At 40.0% G+C, this 19,136-nt stretch overlaps 1 protein-coding gene across 1 annotated transcript in view; it reads left to right on the forward strand.

Moving 5' to 3' along the window:
* zgc:172302 (phospholipid-transporting ATPase ABCA1) overlaps positions 1 to 19,136 on the forward strand; it is a 115,092-nt gene that overhangs the window by 20,462 nt on the left and 75,494 nt on the right. The window contains exons 6-14 of the mRNA XM_034180067.1: positions 878 to 996; positions 1,310 to 1,507; positions 4,554 to 4,646; positions 4,877 to 5,114; positions 15,138 to 15,277; positions 17,274 to 17,390; positions 17,521 to 17,718; positions 18,262 to 18,467; positions 18,848 to 19,024. Coding sequence (XP_034035958.1) covers positions 878 to 996; positions 1,310 to 1,507; positions 4,554 to 4,646; positions 4,877 to 5,114; positions 15,138 to 15,277; positions 17,274 to 17,390; positions 17,521 to 17,718; positions 18,262 to 18,467; positions 18,848 to 19,024 — 1,486 coding nt within the window. The remainder of the gene's footprint in view (positions 1 to 877; positions 997 to 1,309; positions 1,508 to 4,553; positions 4,647 to 4,876; positions 5,115 to 15,137; positions 15,278 to 17,273; positions 17,391 to 17,520; positions 17,719 to 18,261; positions 18,468 to 18,847; positions 19,025 to 19,136) is intronic.

Genomic DNA, 19,136 nt, shown 5'->3' on the forward strand with positions numbered 1-19,136 from the left:
AGAATACTCATTACTAAAATAATCGATAGCTGCAGCCCTACAGTCTTCTGTGATTCCAGAAGCAATTAGAGGTGTTTTCAGCATCCAAGGTTTGACAGAAAATGATTAATCTGCTACAAAATAATTATTTTATATACAGCTTCCGGTGCACAAAGCAGGTGGAATTGTAGTGCGCAAGAGGGCAGACCCTCTCCAGCAATAGCCTGTCAGGTCCTCAAAGCTGCCACGCACTGGGATAATGGTCTTTTAGCAGCCTCATCTTCACCACACACATGCCTCTATAATCCTCGTAGTATCTCGTACACAAGCTGCCCCACGCTGTTGTTGCTAAATTTTGAACACCTTGAAATTAGTGCTACGCTCAGAGATGATCCTCGCTAACAGAATATACCGCCCCTAAGAGCCTCTCAGAGCCACCATTCTCCCACGATAGTTGAATAAATCCTCTCGTAACAAAAAAAACAAAAACATGCTGCATGGCTCTATTCATCCTTTATTATTTGGTGGACCAGGGCTTAAGTGGAAGTGGCAGATCAACTCAATAAAAGTACTGCTGGAAATTGAATAATAATTTGATGATTAGTTTAATAAAAAGCCAGCAATTTCATAAACTTTTTAATTTAACATATTTTTAATTCTGTTTGGCAAATTTTCTTTGAACACTGTAATAATAAAGCACATTATTGTAAAGCACATTAATACAAAAGAAACATTAGTATATTTTGATTGTCATTTATTATCTGTTTGTAACCCAGTGATTTTATGAAGAACTTACATTTTGACAGGTGTGTTAAACTATATTTCTAAGTGTCTTGCTGAGTCTTTTTTTTTAAATATTGTGGATTTTATTGACGGCTCTTATTTCTTTACACCTCAGACCTCCCAGTAGCAGAATACCTGCAAGCCAATGAGACATTCTCCACCTTCCTACTGACCAATGGCAGCCTGTCCCCTTCAACAGTGAACCTGCTGCTGAACGCTCATCTCAATTTGCAGGTTGAGGCTTTAAATCCAAGCTTAGCAAGCATACTTTTTAAAGGAGAAAAAAAATTAAAGCCTTTACGCAAGACTTTAGTTTTTACCTGTGCTGAGGAAGGTTGTGTTTTTCTTATGTTGGATAGATCATTAGCAAAACCTAATGTAGCACTTTTCACAAAAGCTGCTGAGACATGAGGTTTAACATAGAACAGAAGCTAAAGAACATATCACACCATCAACTGAGTCATAATTTCAAGTAAAAATTCGATTTTGAGTATTGTTTTTAATCACAATCACGTCTTTTTTATAAATTTTAATGTGTCCTGTGCAGGTTGCTCTGGCTGGTGCCCAGATGTCATTGAAGGATTTGGTTTGTAACACCAGCACACTGGGTCAGTTTCTCACAGTGGATGGAGATATAGATGTCATGACAGAGCTTCAGTCACAGTTGTGTGAGCTGCCAGCAGAAATCCTGGAGCAAGCTGAGCGGTTGTTTCTCTCTCAGCTCGACTTTACCAAGCTTTTTACGGTAACATCCTGCAGAAATAACTGTTTTCACCAACACAGGGATTAGATTGCTACACCAAGAAACTACAACAAAACATGATCAATAAAACAAGAGGGTTTTTTTGTTTTGTTTACCAGCATTGCGGTTCTCACACCACCAGAGTTTGACCATATAGACAAATTATTTAGTATTTGCCTTAAACACAATCTTGTCCATGTTTCATTTTCATTTCTTTATGTAAGGGGGTTTAAAATCACACTGAGATATAAAATCTTTCTCAGTCGGGAGACCTGGCCAAGACAGCAGCACCACACACACAGAATTAATCAATAAACACACAATTAACAACAACGAAACAAACTTTCTTTATATTCCTGAACCATTTAAGAAAATATTAATTTGGAATTGTTGCCAACTATTATTGTGTTAAATAATGGTGGAATTAAAAGCTTTCAGTTAATTCAAAATGCTGCAGCTAGAGTACTGACGGGGACTAGAAGGAGAGAGCATATCTCACCCATATTGGCCTCTCTTCATTGGCTTCCTGTTAATTCTAGAATAGAATTTAAAATTCTTCTTCTTACTTATAAGGTTTTGAATAATCAGGTCCCATCTTATCTTAGGGACCTCGTAGTACCATATCACCCCAATAGAGCGCTTCGCTCTCAGACTGCAGGCTTACTTGTAGTTCCTAGGGTTTGTAAGAGTAGAATGGGAGGCAGAGCCTTCAGCTTTCAGGCTCCTCTCCTGTGGAACCAGCTCCCAATTCAGATCAGGGAGACAGACACCCTCTCTACTTTTAAGATTAGGCTTAAAACTTTCCTTTTTGCTAAAGCTTATAGTTAGGGCTGGATCAGGTGACCCTGAACCATCCCTTAGTTATGCTGCTATAGACGTAGACTGCTGGGGGGTTCCCATGATGCACTGTTTCTTTCTCTTTTTGCTCTGTATGCACCACTCTGCATTTAATCATTAGTGATCGATCTCTGCTCCCCTCCACAGCATGTCTTTTTCCTGGTTCTCTCCCTCAGCCCCAACCAGTCCCAGCAGAAGACTGCCCCTCCCTGAGCCTGGTTCTGCTGGAGGTTTCTTCCTGTTAAAAGGGAGTTTTTCCTTCCCACTGTAGCCAAGTGCTTGCTCACAGGGGGTCGTTTTGACCGTTGGGGTTTTACATAATTATTGTATGGCCTTGCCTTACAATATAAAGCGCCTTGGGGCAACTGTTTGTTGTGATTTGGCGCTATATAAAAAAATTGATTGAATTGATTGAAATTGGAATAGACCCATTCTACGGAAAGTGGTCCTGGAGTTAAAAATATACAGTGCTTCCTTTGTCTATGAAATGAATTTTTAGGGATGCCAGATATCCAAACCATCCTGTAAACTGTCTGGAATTATTTTTGTTTATAAATCAAACCATAAGTGAAAACTGCCTTGCTTTTGATGTCTTCTGCCACACATTTGGGGCACTGTATATTGAATGTAAATTACTTTTTGTTAGCAGCCTGGTAGCCCGGCCTCTTCTGCTGGGGCAGGGTTGCGCATAGCTGCCTGACTGCTGCAAAACACGTAACAGATAGGACCTAACATGTATGATTTTAGGGTTTACATACGTTTTTAACTGTTCAGCTTTACTAACTATGCCAGCAAGAATACGTTAGCGGAAATAAATTTAGCGGAAGCTAATTGGTCTGCTGATGGTTTGCAGAGTTAGCTGAAAAGCTAATCTGCTAACAAAAAAGTTAGCTTCACTAATTAGCGGTTAGCGAATTAGCGGAACTGTGCCCACCACTGCCTTTGAGTAACAGCCAGCCGTGAGCCCATGGGGGTGTGTCGTTCAGATCATGTCACCGCAGGCTCACCGATGGTGTCAGATGATAACACGCGCGTCAGGCGAGAATTCGAGTGATAACGATGTGTTCAATTAAAAGAAACAGTGGTAAAATAAAAAAAATACATGCAATGAGGACAACAGTGTGAGTTCATTCATATGGCTTTGCTTTGGTCTCCAGACACGGGGGCGTGTCAAGCTCAGACTCACTCTCTCAGCTGACAGAGTGAACGCAATGTGTGTATTAGCATTATTTATTAATAATACTAATATAACAATCGTCAGCGTGTCATGTGAGCCTGGCCACACGTGTGTTTCAGTGGCATATAGACAGTTGATGGCAGATATGTGTTTTCCAGCTGTGGTTTTTACCGGGCTGGTGGGTGTATCTGTGACGAGCCACAGCAGTTCAGCACTGTGTCTTCACTACTCACAGCTGGAGAACACATATTGTGCCATGTAGAACACCACCTCTTAACACTCCACTGCGATGCACACATGTCAGCATGCTTTCTTGAGGTGACAAGGAATAAAAACACAACGCCTTCAGCAGTGCCTCACTGCACACTGCAGACGCCATCAGGCAGGCTTCCCCATGTGAATACATCTGTCTTTTTTTGTTTTTTGGTTTGGTTTGTTTTTTTTCTGTAGTGAGAACAGAATCATTACCAGTAACATGATTGTCTTCCATCTAATCAGTACATTCATTGTTATTATAATGTTCTGTGCTCTCTCATTATTTTGTCCTTACACATTTTCATTGATTTATGTACGTTTGCACATCTAATTGCTTCTGCTGCTGTGTGAGCGCGATGTGGTATCACACCTCTAGCGCACTTGTTTGTACGTGCACAAAACTGTTGTGGGATTGTTCACTCCTGTCCAACTGGGTGTCCCTCCTGTCAGCAGCTGGAATTTTTCATGGTTCGCGAATTCAGTTTTTATCACCAAACTTCATGTTATGTGTTAAGGGGCCCTTAACCATGTTTATTAAAAAAAAAAAAAGTTTCAGCTCAAGGCCTTCATCTGGGTTTTGTTGATCTGCACGCTGTGGCTTTTAAAGTACGGCTTCTGTATTGCTGCTTAGCAGAAATTGTTTTATGAGAATTAAAGTTTAATATAATTTTGCAGGCCTAAAGTGAAACAATATTGTATAAAGTCTGTTTGCTGTGAAACTATAGTATTATGTTCAAGTCCCCTCTAAAGCCTGTGAAATCTGTGTTTCCTTGCTGTCAGAGAGAACGTCTAATGTCTAATGTTGGCGACCTCAGAGTCATCAGCCAAGCTGTCATCTCAGTTGCCCAGGAAATGGCCATCCTTATGGATGATGTAAGAGTCCCAATCCACTTGTTCAAGTGTAGTTGTATTTGTTTGCAGCTCAGCTAACAGTCTGAACCAGATTGGATGGAAGATTAAATCTCTTTATTTTTAAGTCTGAAATATTTTGCACAGCATTAAAAAAGATGTCAGTAACTGCAAGGTTAGTAAGGTGGGGGGAAAAGATGGTCAATCAAAAAAATCTAATAAATATTCTCCTGCATCTTTCTCTGTTTTTCTAGTTCTCCTCCCTCTCCAGCTTCATGGAGATGAGTGCAGCACTCCGTCTCTTGTCTTCAGAAAACCGAACGACGCTGTCCCAGGAGAGTTTACAGGCTTTTTCAAGGATCATGTGTGGGCACCCTGAAGTTGGAGGGGAGCGCATCCCATCACTCAACTGGTATGAAGACAATGACATCAAGTCTTTCTTGGGCAAGAATGGCACGGAGGACACCGATTTCGACCGTGACAACACCACCAGTACGAGACATTACAGATCACAATTTGAACATTTGTAACCATCCAGTAGGACTACATACAGTGAGATAAATAAGTATTTGATACACTGTCGATTTTGCAAGTTTTGCCACCAACCAAGAATGGAGAGGCCTGTCATTTTTATCGTAGGTACACTTCAACTGTGAGAGGCAGAATAATAAAAAAGAAATCAGAAAATCACATTGTATTATTTTTAAATAATTAATTTGTATTTTATTGCATTAAATAAGTATTTGACACAACAGAAAAACAGACCTTAATATTTGGTACAGAAATCTTTGTTTGCAATTACAGAGGTCAGACGTTTCCTGTAGTTCTTGACCAAGTTTGCACACTGCAGCAGGGATTTTGGTCCACTCCTCCATACAGATCTTCAAAAGTTTTCTATTGAGTTCAGGTCTGGAGACTGGCTCGGCCAGTCCAGGACCTTGTAATGCTTCTTACGGAGCCCCTCCTTAGTTGCCCTGGCTGTGTTTGTCATGCTGGAAGACCCAGCCACGACCCATCTTCAGTGCTCTTACTGAGGGAAAGAGGTTGTTTGGCAAAATCTTGCGATACATGACCCCATCCATCCTCCCTTCAATATGGTGCAGTCATCCTGTCCCCTTTGCAGAAAAGCACCCCCAAAAATGATCTTTCCACCCCCATTCTTCACGGTTGGGATGGTGTTCTTGGGGTTGTTCTCATCCTCCAAACATGGCAAGTGGAGTTGATACCAAAAAGCTCTATTTATGACCACATGACTTTCTCCCATGCCTCCTCTGGATCATCCAGATGGTCACTGGTGAACGTCAAACGGCCTGGACATGTGTTGGCTTGCCCTGCAGGATTTTAAACCATGACGGCGTAGTGTGTTACTAATGTAATCTTTGCGACTCCCACCCCCACCCTCCCAAGCTCTATTCAGGTCATTCACCAGGTCCTCCCATGTAGTTCGGGGCTTTCTCAAAATAATAATTCCACAAGGTGAGATCTTGGATGGAGCCCCACACTGAGGAAGATTTACAGTAATCTTGTGTTTCTTCCATTTTCTAATAATTGCACCAACAGTTGTTGCCTTCTCACCAAGCTGCTTGCCTGTTGTCCTGTTGTCCATCCCAGCCTTGTGCAGGTCTACAATTTTGTCCCTGGTGTCCTTAGACAGCTCTTTGTTATTGGCCATGGTGGACAGGTTGGAGTGTGATTGATGGATTGATTGTGTGGACAGGTGTCTTTTATACAGGAAACGAGTTCAAACAGGTGCAACTAATACAGGTAAAGAGTGCAGAATAAGAGGGCTTCTTAAAAAAAAACTAACAGGTCTGAGAGAGCCAGAATTCTTGCTGGTTGGTAGGTGATCAAATACTTATTTGCAGCAGTAAAATGCAAAATAATTATTTAAAAATCATACAATGCAATTTTTCCATTTATTTATTTAGATTTTGTCTCTCACAGTTGAAGTGTACCTACGATAAAAATTACACACCTCTCCATTCTTTGTAGTTCGGAAAACCCGCAAAATTGGCAGTGGATCAAATACTCATTTGCCTCACTGTATGGTTGAAAATTCCTGTTACTGCATATGCATCACTGTGCTTGTGTAGTAGAATGATGAAGGTTCCTCCTGGGCTATAGAGCCACAAGTAATCTGGAATTAATGTTCTTGCTCATCTCCGTGTGTACATGGTTGATGTGTATGCAATGTCTTGACAAAGATACGGTCAACCTATGAACACTTCAGCAAAGTTCGACATCGGGTGTGTTTCAGTTCTGTTTGTGGTCACCAGGGGGCTTAGTCTCTGCAACATTATGTATGTGATTTCTTGACAAAGGCTTTTTGTTTCAAGGTCAAACTTAGCACACAGTGTTACCAAGACCTTGAACAACTTCAGTTTGTCAAGTTTCAATTCTAATGTTGGGTACCAGGAAGTGGAGTCTCTGAAACCTGGTGTACCCGATTTCTTTACAGAGACTTTCTGTGGGCTTCCGGTTTCCGCCACCACCGAGATGGCAGCGTAAAACACGGTCTCCTCCGACCAAAATACTAAAACGCCCTGCTAACTAGAGAATAACCACAAGAACATACCAAAACAATTGGATAGCGGCGTAACAATGGAGATGAGGGCAAAAAGTAAGAAAAACGCAGCAGAGTTCAACGAAAACGAGGAGGAAAGACAAGCTACAGAAGCAGGTGCTAATGCTAAAGATGGCGGACGACAGAGAAGCACCGAAAGACCAAAGGTGAATATGGAACGGATTCTACAAGAAATACTGGACTTCCGAAAAGAGAACGGTCAGCAATTAGACGATATAAAAGACGAGATTAACAAAACAAACCAGAGGATTGAAGAAGCGGAGGAGCGCATTGACAGTGCCGAAGCTAGGCTGCTAACAGTCGAGGAAGTGATAAGAAACATTTTAAAGATTCAGCGGCAGCATGAAGAGAAACTAATCAACCAGGAGGGAAGAACAAGAAGGGAGAACATCAGACTGTACAATGTACCAGAAGAAAAAGAGGGAAACTCGATGATAACTTTTATTGAGACGCTTCTCCGAGAAAAGCTGGATTTTCCCCCGACCACTGAACTACACATTGAAAGAGCACACAGAGCGCTGGCCATGAAACCCGCCGCTACAGACAGACCTCGATCAATTGTAATTAAATTTCACGGATATAAAGCAAAAGAAGAAGTCCTTCACAGAGCCTGGGAAAAGAAGGAAATTCGCCTGGACGACCAGAGAATATACTTTGATCACGACTACCCTACAGCCATCCTGAATAAGAGGAAGGAATACAGTGAGGTGAAACGAATGTTAAAAGTGAGGAAAATTCGCTTCTAGACACCGTATCCTGCCAAACTGCGGGTCTTCTATGAGGATGGGACACGACTCTACCACACGATCAACGAAGCCACGTGCGACATGGAGGCCAGGGGCCTCCCGGTCAAAGCTGTACCCCCACCAGAAGATCCACTCGAGAAACTGAACCAGAACCCCTGGCACACAGCGAGAGGAGGGCGAGTGGCGCACACCGGAGGTTCACCACGGAGCACCGGCATCAGAGAAAAGCTGCAGATCTTCAGACGACAAACTTCCTCTTAAAAATAGTTCAAATGATTAAAAGGAAAAGAAAGAAATATAAGAAGAGACAAAAAAAAATCTGAAACATTCGGTTCTAACCAGCTCAAATTTTAAAACTAAACTGATGAAAAGCAAAGGCTGCGATAAGTAATAGTATATTATTAACCCAGAGAAAGATTATACTCTCCTCAATAGGAGTAGATAGACAGGTCTCAGACATGCCCCCCCAATCTCCTCAAAATAAATAGATACTAAAATTAGTCGGAGGCTGACAGCAACTATTTAAAGGCAATGGACGTTTTATGGCTTAACCCCCCAGGGAGGGCCCTCTACCTGCAGGTGTTTAAAGAGGCTTCCCCTCCAAAGCCAGAGATACTCTGGCTATTTAAGGGATCACTCAACAAATTCCCTTTCTTTGAAGCTAATGTTTTGTACTGGTTCAGCTTGTTCAACATTAATAGCTGCTTTAGTTATGTTTTCACTTACGTGTTTTTCAATATTTCACCAGAGGGAAGACCTGTAGCATATGTACATGTGTGTGTGTATATATATATATATATAGAGAGAGAGAGAGAGAGAGAGAGAGAGAGAGAGAGAGAGAGAGAGAGAGAGAGAGAGAGAGAGAGAGAGAGAGAGAGAGAGAGAGAGAGAGAGAGAGAGAGAGAGAGAGACAGAGAGAGAGAGAGAGAGAGACAGAGAGAGAGAGAGAGAGAGAGAGAGAGAGAGAGAGAGAGAGAGAGAGAGAGAGAGAGAGAGAGAGAGAGAGATTTTGACCTCACATAAAAAAGGAAATGGCTAACCAAAAGCTGAAATTTGTTTCCTTCAATCAATCAATTTTATTTATATAGCGCCAAATCACAACAAACAGTTGCCCCAAGGCGCTTTATATTGTAAGGCAAGGCCATACAATAATTACGTAAAAACCCCAATGGTCAAAACGACCCCCTGTGAGCAAGCACTTGGCGACAGTGGGAATGGAATATTGAATGCGGTGAAACGTAGTAAGATACTGTCAAAAATGAAAAAAGAGAAGGCACAAATTGTGTATCTACAAGAAACGCACTTAAACGATACAGAACATGAGAAACTAAGAAAAATGGGCTTCTCAAACCTTTTCTTTTCATCATATAAAGCTAAGCACAAAAGAGGTGTTGTTATTCTACTTTCCAACAAACTGGCCTTTCAACAGACTTATGTTCAGAAAGATAAAGAAGGCAGATTTATCTTGGTTAGAGGCATACTAGAAGGGACAGATGTCACTCTACTGAATATATACGCCCCCCCTGGAAGTAATTTTTTGTTCTACAAAAAAATCGTTAAGATAGTGAGTCAGTCAGATGGGGTTTTAATATGTGGGGGAGACTTAAACCTACATTTGCAACCAAAGCTAGATGTATCAAACCCCTCATATGTCTCTAGAGCAATAAGTAAGAAATTTAAAGAATTGATGAATGAAGTAGGATTAATCGACATATGGAGAGAAATGTTCCCCTCTGCTAAACAATACACACACTATTCCACCGCCCATTCAGTATACACCAGAATTGATTACTTCATCATATTAGCCCGAGACAAGTCAAGGATTGTAGACTCAGAAATTGGCACAATGGACCTAAGTGATCATGCTCCAATATACCTCACCCTCAATCTGGAAAGTTGCAAGAGGAATACAACATGGCGGTTTAACTCCAGCCTCCTCAATGACCCACTATTCAAGAAGCAAATGACAAATGAAATTCAAATGTATATAAAGGAAAATGCTAATGGAGAAACCTCACCACTTATGATATGGGATGCAGCAAAGGCTGTTCTACGGGGTAAGATCATAGCTATGTCCTCGCTCAAAAAGAAATTATGCCAAGGAAAACTGCTTGACCTACAAAAACAATTAAAACAACTGGAAAGTTACCATGCACTAAATCAAGACTCACATACACTGCAAAAAATAAAAAAAGTTAGAAATGAAATTAATCTAATGTATACACAGGAAATTGAGAAGAAAATGCTCTTTACTAGACAAAGATTTTATGAAAATGGGCCTAAATTCACAAAATTACTGGCCTGGAAACTGAAAAAGCAATAGGCAAACAATATGATATATAGAATTCGAGACCCGCGAAAAAAGAGCATTGAAAGCAAAAAGAACAGATCGAAGCAGCTTTCGAATCATTCTACAAGCGGCTTTATTCTAGAACAACAGAGACTCAAGGAGATCAGATTGACTCATTTCTAGAAACTCTAGATCTACCAGTTATGACAGAGGAACAAAATAAAATTCTAAGTACAGAAATAACCCCAAAAGAACTGTCAGACGCAATAAACAGATTAAAAAGCAATAAATCACCAGGTAGTGATGGGTTTACAACCGAATGGTACAAGACATTTAAGGTAGAACTAATGCCTATATTGCTAACTGCATATAACTGGGCACGGAAAAAGCAGAGACCCCGCCATCTTGGAAAGAAGCCATTATTTCCCTCATACATAAAGAGGGGAAAGATAAACTCAAGTGCGGATCATACAGACCAATTTCAATACTCAATGTTAATTACCGCATATACACATCGATAATGGCCTGAAGAATGGAAAAAATGTTGCCCACCCTAATTCACAATGATCAGACAGATTTTATACACGCACGAATCACACAAGACAACATAAGATGCACCCTGCACATTATGGACCACATTAAACAACATAAGATAAAGGCCTTAATCCTAAGTCTAGATGCAGAAAAAGCCTTTGACTCTGTCAGCTGGCAATACCTCTTTAAGGTCCTAATTAAATTTGGTTTTAATGAAATGATGGTAAACAGCATCAAAGCTATTTATAACAATCCTACGGCAAGAATTAAAATAAACGGCTACCTATCCAAACCACTCACCTTAGAGAGAGGAGTGAGGCAGGGATGTGCCTGGTCTCCACTCCTTTTTGCCCTATTCCTGGAACCGCTAGCCCAACACATTAGACAGAATGTTAAAATTAAGGGAATTTATATCAACAGAACTGAACATAAAATAGCATGCTATGCAGATGATGTCCTCCTGTATCTTAAAAACCCTGAGACATCCTTGCCGGAGGCTTTGACTTTCTTAAATAACTTAGGTTCTATGTCAGGGTATAAACTAAATGTCAATAAAACTGAAACTCTAGCATACAACTTCAGTCCATGTGAAAAATTAAAAGAAAAAATACCCTCTAAAATGGAAAACAGAATCCTTTAAATACCTGGGAGTAAACCTACCTAAAGATTTGACAAAAAGTTTATGAGAAAAATTATGAACCTCTGCTTTGTAATATTAAAGAGGATCTTAAGAGGTGGAATCTTATACCCATTCTGAGTCTGAGCGCAAGAATTGAAACAATAAAAATTAATATATTACTGAGGTTCCTTTACCTATTTCAAACGTTACCAATCTTAATTACAAGAAAACAAACTGGAGAATGGGATAAAATAATATCAAGATTTATATGGCAAGGGAAAAAACCCAGAACCCAATATAAAACGTTACAGCTACGTAAACAGAAGGGGGGATGGGGCCTACCATGCTTGGAAAAATATTATGTCTCAGCACAAATAAGAGCGTTGCTCTGTTGGTGCAACCCCTCCTACAAGGCACAATGGAAAGATATTGAGTGCAGTCTGATACCTGACCTACATATACAGGCCGTACTACCGGATAAAAACTTACAACAATATATAGATAGACTCGAAAATCCATGGGTGAACTCCACTCTCAAAACATGGAAATCATTAATTAGAAAATATAAACTGAATGAGGAGGTTAGAATTTTAAGTTGGTGTGCTTTTGATTCGGATTTCATACCAAACAAATTTGATAATAGGTTCAAAGCTTGGACTGAAAAAGGCATCACATCAATGCGCAGTATTATACAGAAGGATACTCTTATGAGTTTTCAAAGTCTAAAGGATAATTTCTCATTACAAAGACAAGATTTCTATAGATACCTCCAATTACGACATTATTATAATCAAAAAATAAAAAATAGGGATGGTAGAGAGGCCAGTAAACCATTTGTTCAGTTATTTATTGATGCATACAAATCGAACATAGAGAGAGGGATTATCTCCCGACTGTATAAGAGTCTACAGAACTTCGAAACTAACTCAACAAAATATATACAAGTTAAATGGGAAAGGGAAGGAAACATAACAATAACAGATAAAGAATGGGAAGACATTTGCACACTTCAATGGAAAATTACAAAATCTCATGCATGGAAGGAATTCTGTTGGAAAAATATTTATATAAATATAAAATATAATACTTCATCACCCCAGTCATGAAGGTGCACCAAAACAATAATAATGCTCTCTGCTGGCAAGGCTGTGGATGTCAGACTGCGAATCACTATCATGTTTTTTGGGATTGTCCAAAAATACAAAATTACTGGAAAGATGTACATAATGCAATACAGGAAGTCCTCAATACATGGATACCATTCGACTTCAAAACCATGTACTTAGGACTTATCCCACCAAGACTGATGGCTAAAGATAAGTATCTGATAGGGGTGTTGCTGGCAGCAGGGGAAAAGGCTTTAACTAAGAGATGGAGGCTGCAAACCGGACCTACACTTAATACAACCCCTGGCAAAAATTATGGAATCACCGGCCTTGGAGGATGTTCATTCAGTTGTTTAATTTTGTAGAAAAAAAGCAGATTACAGACATGACACAAAACTAAAGTCATTTCAAATGGCAACTTTCTGGCTTTAAGAAACACTATAAGAAATTAAGAAAAAAGATTGTGGCAGTCAGTAACAGTTACTTTTTTAGACCAAGCAGAGGAAAAAAATATGGACTCACTCAATTCTGAGGAATAAATTATGGAATCACCCTGTAAATTTTCATCCCCAAAACTAACACCTGCATGAAATCACATCTGCTCGTTAGTCTGCATCTAAAAAGGAGTGATCACACCTTGGAGAGCTGTTGCACCAAGTGGACTGACATGAATCATGGCTCCAACGCGAGAGATGTCAATTGAAACAAAGGAGAGGATTATCAAACTCTTAAAAGAGGGTAAATCATCACGCAATGTTGCAAAAGATGTTGGTTGTTCACAGTCAGCTGTGTCTAAACTCTGGACCAAATACAAACAACATGGGAAGGTTGTTAAAGGCAAACATACTGGTAGATCAAGGAAGACATCAAAGCGTCAAGACAGAAAACTTAAAGCAATATGTCTCAAAATATGAAAATGCACAACAAAACAAATGAGGAACGAATGAGAGGAAACTGGAATCAACGTCTGTGACCGAACTGTACAAAACCGCCTAAAGGAAATGGGATTTACATACAGAAAAGCTAAACGAAAGCCATCATTAACACTTAAACAGAAAAAAACAAGGTTACAATGGGCTAAGGAAAAGCAATCGTGGACTGTGGATGACTGGATGAAAGTCATATTCAGTGATGAATCTCGGATCTGGTGATGATGCTGGAACTTTTGTTTGGTGCCGTTCCAATGAGATTTATAAAGATGACTGCCTGAAGAGAACATGTAAATTTCCACAGTCATTGATGATATGGGGCTGCATGTCAGGTAAAGGCACTGGGGAGATGGCTGTCATTACATCATCAATAAATGCACAAGTTTACGTTGATATTTTGGACACTTTTCTGATGTTTGGGGATGATGAAATCATTTTTCAAGATGATAATGCATCTTGCCATAAAGCAAAAACTGTGAAAACATTCCTTGCAAAAAGACACATAGGGTCAATGTCATGACATAGGGTCAATGTCAACCAGCAGATGTGATTTGATGCAGGTGTTAGTTTTGGGGATGAAAATTTACAGGGTGATTCCATAATTTATTCCTCAGAATTGAGTGAGTCCATATTTTTTTCCTCTGCTTGGTCTAAAAAAGTAACCGTTACTGACTGCCACAATTATTTTTCCTGATTTCTTATAGTGTTTCTTAAAGTCAGAAAGTTGCCATTTGAAATGACTTTAGTTTTGTGTCATGTCTGTGATCTGCTTTTTTTCTACAAAATTAAACAACTGAATGAACATCCTCCGAGGCCGGTGATTCCATAATTTTTGCCAGGGGTTGTAATTGGATAGATGTGACAATGGACATTTTTATGAAAAACTGGAAAGGATGGGTGCATTTTATTAGACCTCGAAGACCAGACTTTGTCACGATAGTGAACTAAGGGAACGGCAACCTCTCATCCATTACACAGGGTGTGTTTTTTTTTGTCTTCAAGTCTTCAGCAGTATCTCAATGACTAAGATAACTGAATGAAACTAAAATACTGCAGATACTCTATAAAAAGTATTTTATGTGTTTTTGACTGTTGTTTTATAACCCCTCTGGATGTAAATAGTTCAACTGAACATGTCCTGTTTCTCCCCCCCCCCCCCTTTTCTTCCTTTCACCCTCTACGGTGTTAAAACAAAAGGAAATGGACCAGCCATACGGCCATTATAAACCTTTGGAAAAAGAAATTTCATTACAACTATAACATAACAGTTAAAAAAAATGTGATTGTATTTGTATTTGGATGTTTTATAACATGTATCTCCAAATAAAAAGATAATTTCAAAAAAAAAAAAACAGACTTTCTGTTTCAAGGTCAAACTTTACACACGTCACCTACCTAAGGCCACAGACACCTTCAGTGTTGGGCAAGTTTCAGTTCTCTGAAACCTAGTGTAGGTGAGAACACCACCAGACATGAATCATAATCACAGGTTCGAGTTTGGGCTCAGTGTTGCAGGTTAAGGCCAGTATTACCCTTGTTGTGACTTCAAATAAGTAACAGTGGTAATGCCATTGTAGATGCACACCAATCAACGCCAGTGTAGATCAAAGTCCAGCTCTGTCAAAACTGTTCTCTGTGTACCATTTGTAGTCTTTAACCAAACATTATTTTGTCACTCATTCATTTGTTCTGTTTTTTTTTCGGCAGCACCTTTTTGTAAAAGTTTGATCAGAGGCCTGGAGTCCAACCCTTTATCCAAGATTGTGTGGCGAGGAATTAAACCTCTGTTCATTGGAAAACTCCTGTATACTCCAGACACTCCTACAGTGCAGTTAGTCATGAAAGAGGTACTGAGAATGCAGAACTGTATTTTATCTTCATTTTTAAGTCATCACACAATCACTGATTTGTGTGTGTGTGTGTGTGTGTGTGTGTGTGTGTGTGTGTGTGTGTGTGTGTGTGTGTGTGTGTGTGTGTGTGTGTGTGTGTGTGTGTGTGTGTGTGTGTGTAAGACTGATGTGTTGTTAAGCTTCTCCAACCATTTTCAAAATCTTACAAGCCAAAATATATAATACTTTGCTGCTGAAATGAGTTTGTAACATCATTATAATATTCTATATTTGCAAGTAGTATTCATCATTTCTAGTCGATATGTTTCTGCAGTACCTCAAAATCCTGAACCTTTCATGTAAGACAGATAAAGTAGTCAGTACAACTGCATTTGGTTACAGTAACTACAGTGAGGAAAATAAGTATTTGAACGCCCTGCGATTTTGCAAGTTCTCCCACTTAGAAATCATGGAGGGGTCTGAAATTTTCATCTTGGGTGCATGTCCACTGTGAGAGACATAATCTAAAAAAAAATAATCCGGAAATCACAATGTATGATTTTTTTTTTTTATATATATATAATTTATTTGTATGTTACTGCTGCAAATAAGTATTTGAACACCTACCAACCAGCAAGAATTCTGGCTCTCACAGACCTGTTAATTTTTCTTTAAGAAGCCCTCTTATTCTGTACTCTTTACCTGTATTAATTGCACCTGTTTGAACTTATTACCTGTATAAAAGACACCTGTTCACACAAAATCAATCACACTCCAACCTGTCCACCATAGCCAAGACCAAAGAGCTGTCTAAGGACACCAGGGACAAAACTGTAGACCTGCACAAGGCTGGGATGGACTACAGGACAACAGGGAAGCAGCTTGGTAGAAGACAACAACTGTTATGATTATTTATTAGAAAGTGGAAGAAACATAAGATGACTGTCAATCTCTCTCAGTCTGGGATTCCATGCAAGATCTCACTTTGTGTGGTAAGGATGATTCTGAGAAAGTTCAGAACTGCACAGGAGGACCTGGTCAATGACCTGAAGAGAGCTGGGACCACAGTCACAAAGATTACATAGTAACACATGATGCTGTCATGGTTTAAAATCCTGCAGGGCAGCAAGGACCCCCTGCTCAAGCCAGCACATGTCCAGGCCCGTTTGAAGTTCACCAGTGACCATCTAGATGATCCAGAGGAGGCATGGGAGAAGGTCATGTGGTCAGATGAGACCAGAATAGAGCTTTTTTGGAATCAGCTCCACTTACCATGTTTAGAGGATGAGAACAACCCCAAGAAAACCATCCCAACCGTGAAGCATGGGGTGGAAACATCATGCTCTGGATGTGCTCTTCTGCAGAGGGGACAGGAAGACTACACCGTATTGAAGGGAGGATGGATGGGGTCATGTATTGCAAGATTTTGGCAAGCAACCTCCTTCCCTCAGTAAGAGCATTGAAGATGGGTCATGGCTGGGTCTTCCAGCATGACAGTGACCCCAAACACACAGCCAGGGCAACTAAGGAGGGGCTCCATAAGAAGCATTTCAAGGTCCTGGAGTGGCCTGGCCAGTCTCCAGACTTGAACTCAATAGAAAATCTTTGGAGGGAGCTGAAACTCCAAACCTGAAAGATTGGGAGAAGATCTGTATGGAGGAGTGGACCAAAATCCCTGCTGCAGTGTCTGAAAACTTGGTCAAGAACTACAGGAAACATTTGACCTCTGTAATTGCAAACAAAGGCTACTGTACCAAATATTAACATTGATTTTCACAGGTGTTCAAATACTTATTTGCAGCAGTAACATACAAATAAATTATTAAAAAATCATACATTGTGATTTCCGTTTTTTTTTTTGTTTTTTGTTTGTTTAGATTATGTCTCTCACAGTGGACATGCACCTAAGATGAAAATTTCAGACCCCTCCATGGTTTCCAAGTGGGAGAACTTGCAAAATCGCAGGGTGTTCAAATAATTATTTTCCTCACTGTACAAGTTTATTTTGCTGTAGGTGAACAAGACATTTGAGGATCTTCTGATCCTCCGGGACCTGAATGCAGCCTGGATAGAAGTGGGGCCACAAATCAAGAACTATATGGAGAGCAGTGTGGAAATTCGCCTGCTGCAGGTCAGTTTCAAGATCTGCTTTTGGTTTAAAATTAAAGCGTTGGGGTAGGCCATGTAGTCTATATTACATAATAGTCATCTCGTCATTACAAGTCCATTTAAAAAAAAAAAAAAAATTGTGTATGAGACAGGATTTGTTGAGACGCCCAGAGATTGCAGTCTTAGTCAACTTGCGGCTGGAAAACACATCTTGGACAGCATCACGGATTGCTTCCTTCCTTTCTACACCATTGAGTGATACCCCTAGAACAAAAGGAGCACCCCCTACCTGGTTGGATGTCTATAGTGACCTCAACCACACCATCACCACCCTGGCGCAAGTTACAGAGGTAGGCATTCATGCTTTTTCTGGTGGTGGTCTCCAAATGACAAAGTCTGAAATGATTCCTCATCATAATACTGATCTCCAGAATAATGAGTAGTGAAATGAGTATTAGTTGTAGCCCTTAAGTATGCTACGGTAAAGGTGTCAAAAATTATAAAACAGAAAAGCTGCAATATATTACATGTATCAAACTGTCGACTACGTACCTTTTTAAAAACCATGAGGTCTGCATACTTGACATTGAATTATATTGTCATGTAGGTAAAAACTTCAATCAGGATGTGGATAAATCCACAGTTGTTGAACATGTTAAGTGATATTATTCCATCTTTTAATTTTGTGCAAGTCTGTTGTTCTGTGCTTGTATGGGGAAATCTGACGGGACTGTAACCCGATTTGAACCATAGAGCAACCTTGAAACTGTGATCTGTGTCAAACTCTGAGGGAGGTGTACTATTGCGCCCATAATATTTCATATGCAGTTCCTCTAGCTGTTTCTAATTTTTTTTTTTTTTTAATCCTTTGACTTGCCTCCTGTCTCTTGCAGTGTTTCTCTCTGAACAAACTGGAGGGGGTGCAAACAGAGGGTCAACTGGTTGACAGAGCGTTGGAGTTACTGGAGGACAGGCAGTTTTGGGCAGGTGTGGTTTTACTTCTGCCCAACTCCTCCTCTTCTGGGCTGCCACGACATGTCACCTATAAGATTCGGATGGACATTGATGATGTGACACGAACCAATAAGATCAAAGACCGGTACGAAGCAGGCCTCAAAACAATTTAGGATAATTTCTGGGCTGGTTCTAGATCTTAGATCTAATTTGAACAGATGTATAATTGTGCTGAACTTTAGATCACACATACACAAGTTTTTCTAGAATTGTTTCTTCACTATTTTTTAGACTAATTAGTGTTAATCCTTTACTTACTTGAAATAAACAGTGCAGTTGGTATTTGACAGGATGACCATACATTTTTGGTGTAGATATGTGTTGCTTTCTCCTGTATTGAAATGTAGACTTCAAAAGCTATTGTATGAAACTAAAGTTGAAGTGATTCTGTTTTTCTTGTCAAATTTATCATGGATGTGGATGTCAAATGAAAACATGCTTGTTCATCTGATCTTTTCTTTTCAGGTTTTGGGATCCTGGTCCAGCAGCTGACCCCTTCAGTGACATGCGCTACATTTGGGGTGGCTTTGTGTACGTCCAGGACTTGGTAGAAAGGGCTCTGACTTGTGTGCTGACTGGTGTGCAGCAGACCACCGGCCTCTACATCCAGCAGATGCCATACCCCTGCTATGTGGATGATATGTGAGTATACTTTGTTGTTTGAATATGATTTTTGCAAAATGTACACAATACCAAATGAGAACAGACAAAATAGACCACTGGTAAACCATCGCAGCTCCTCTGAAAGTGTTCA

The sequence above is a fragment of the Thalassophryne amazonica genome, chromosome 10 (genome assembly GCF_902500255.1).
Source record: "Thalassophryne amazonica chromosome 10, fThaAma1.1, whole genome shotgun sequence".
NCBI classification, from domain to species: Eukaryota; Metazoa; Chordata; class Actinopteri; order Batrachoidiformes; family Batrachoididae; genus Thalassophryne; species Thalassophryne amazonica.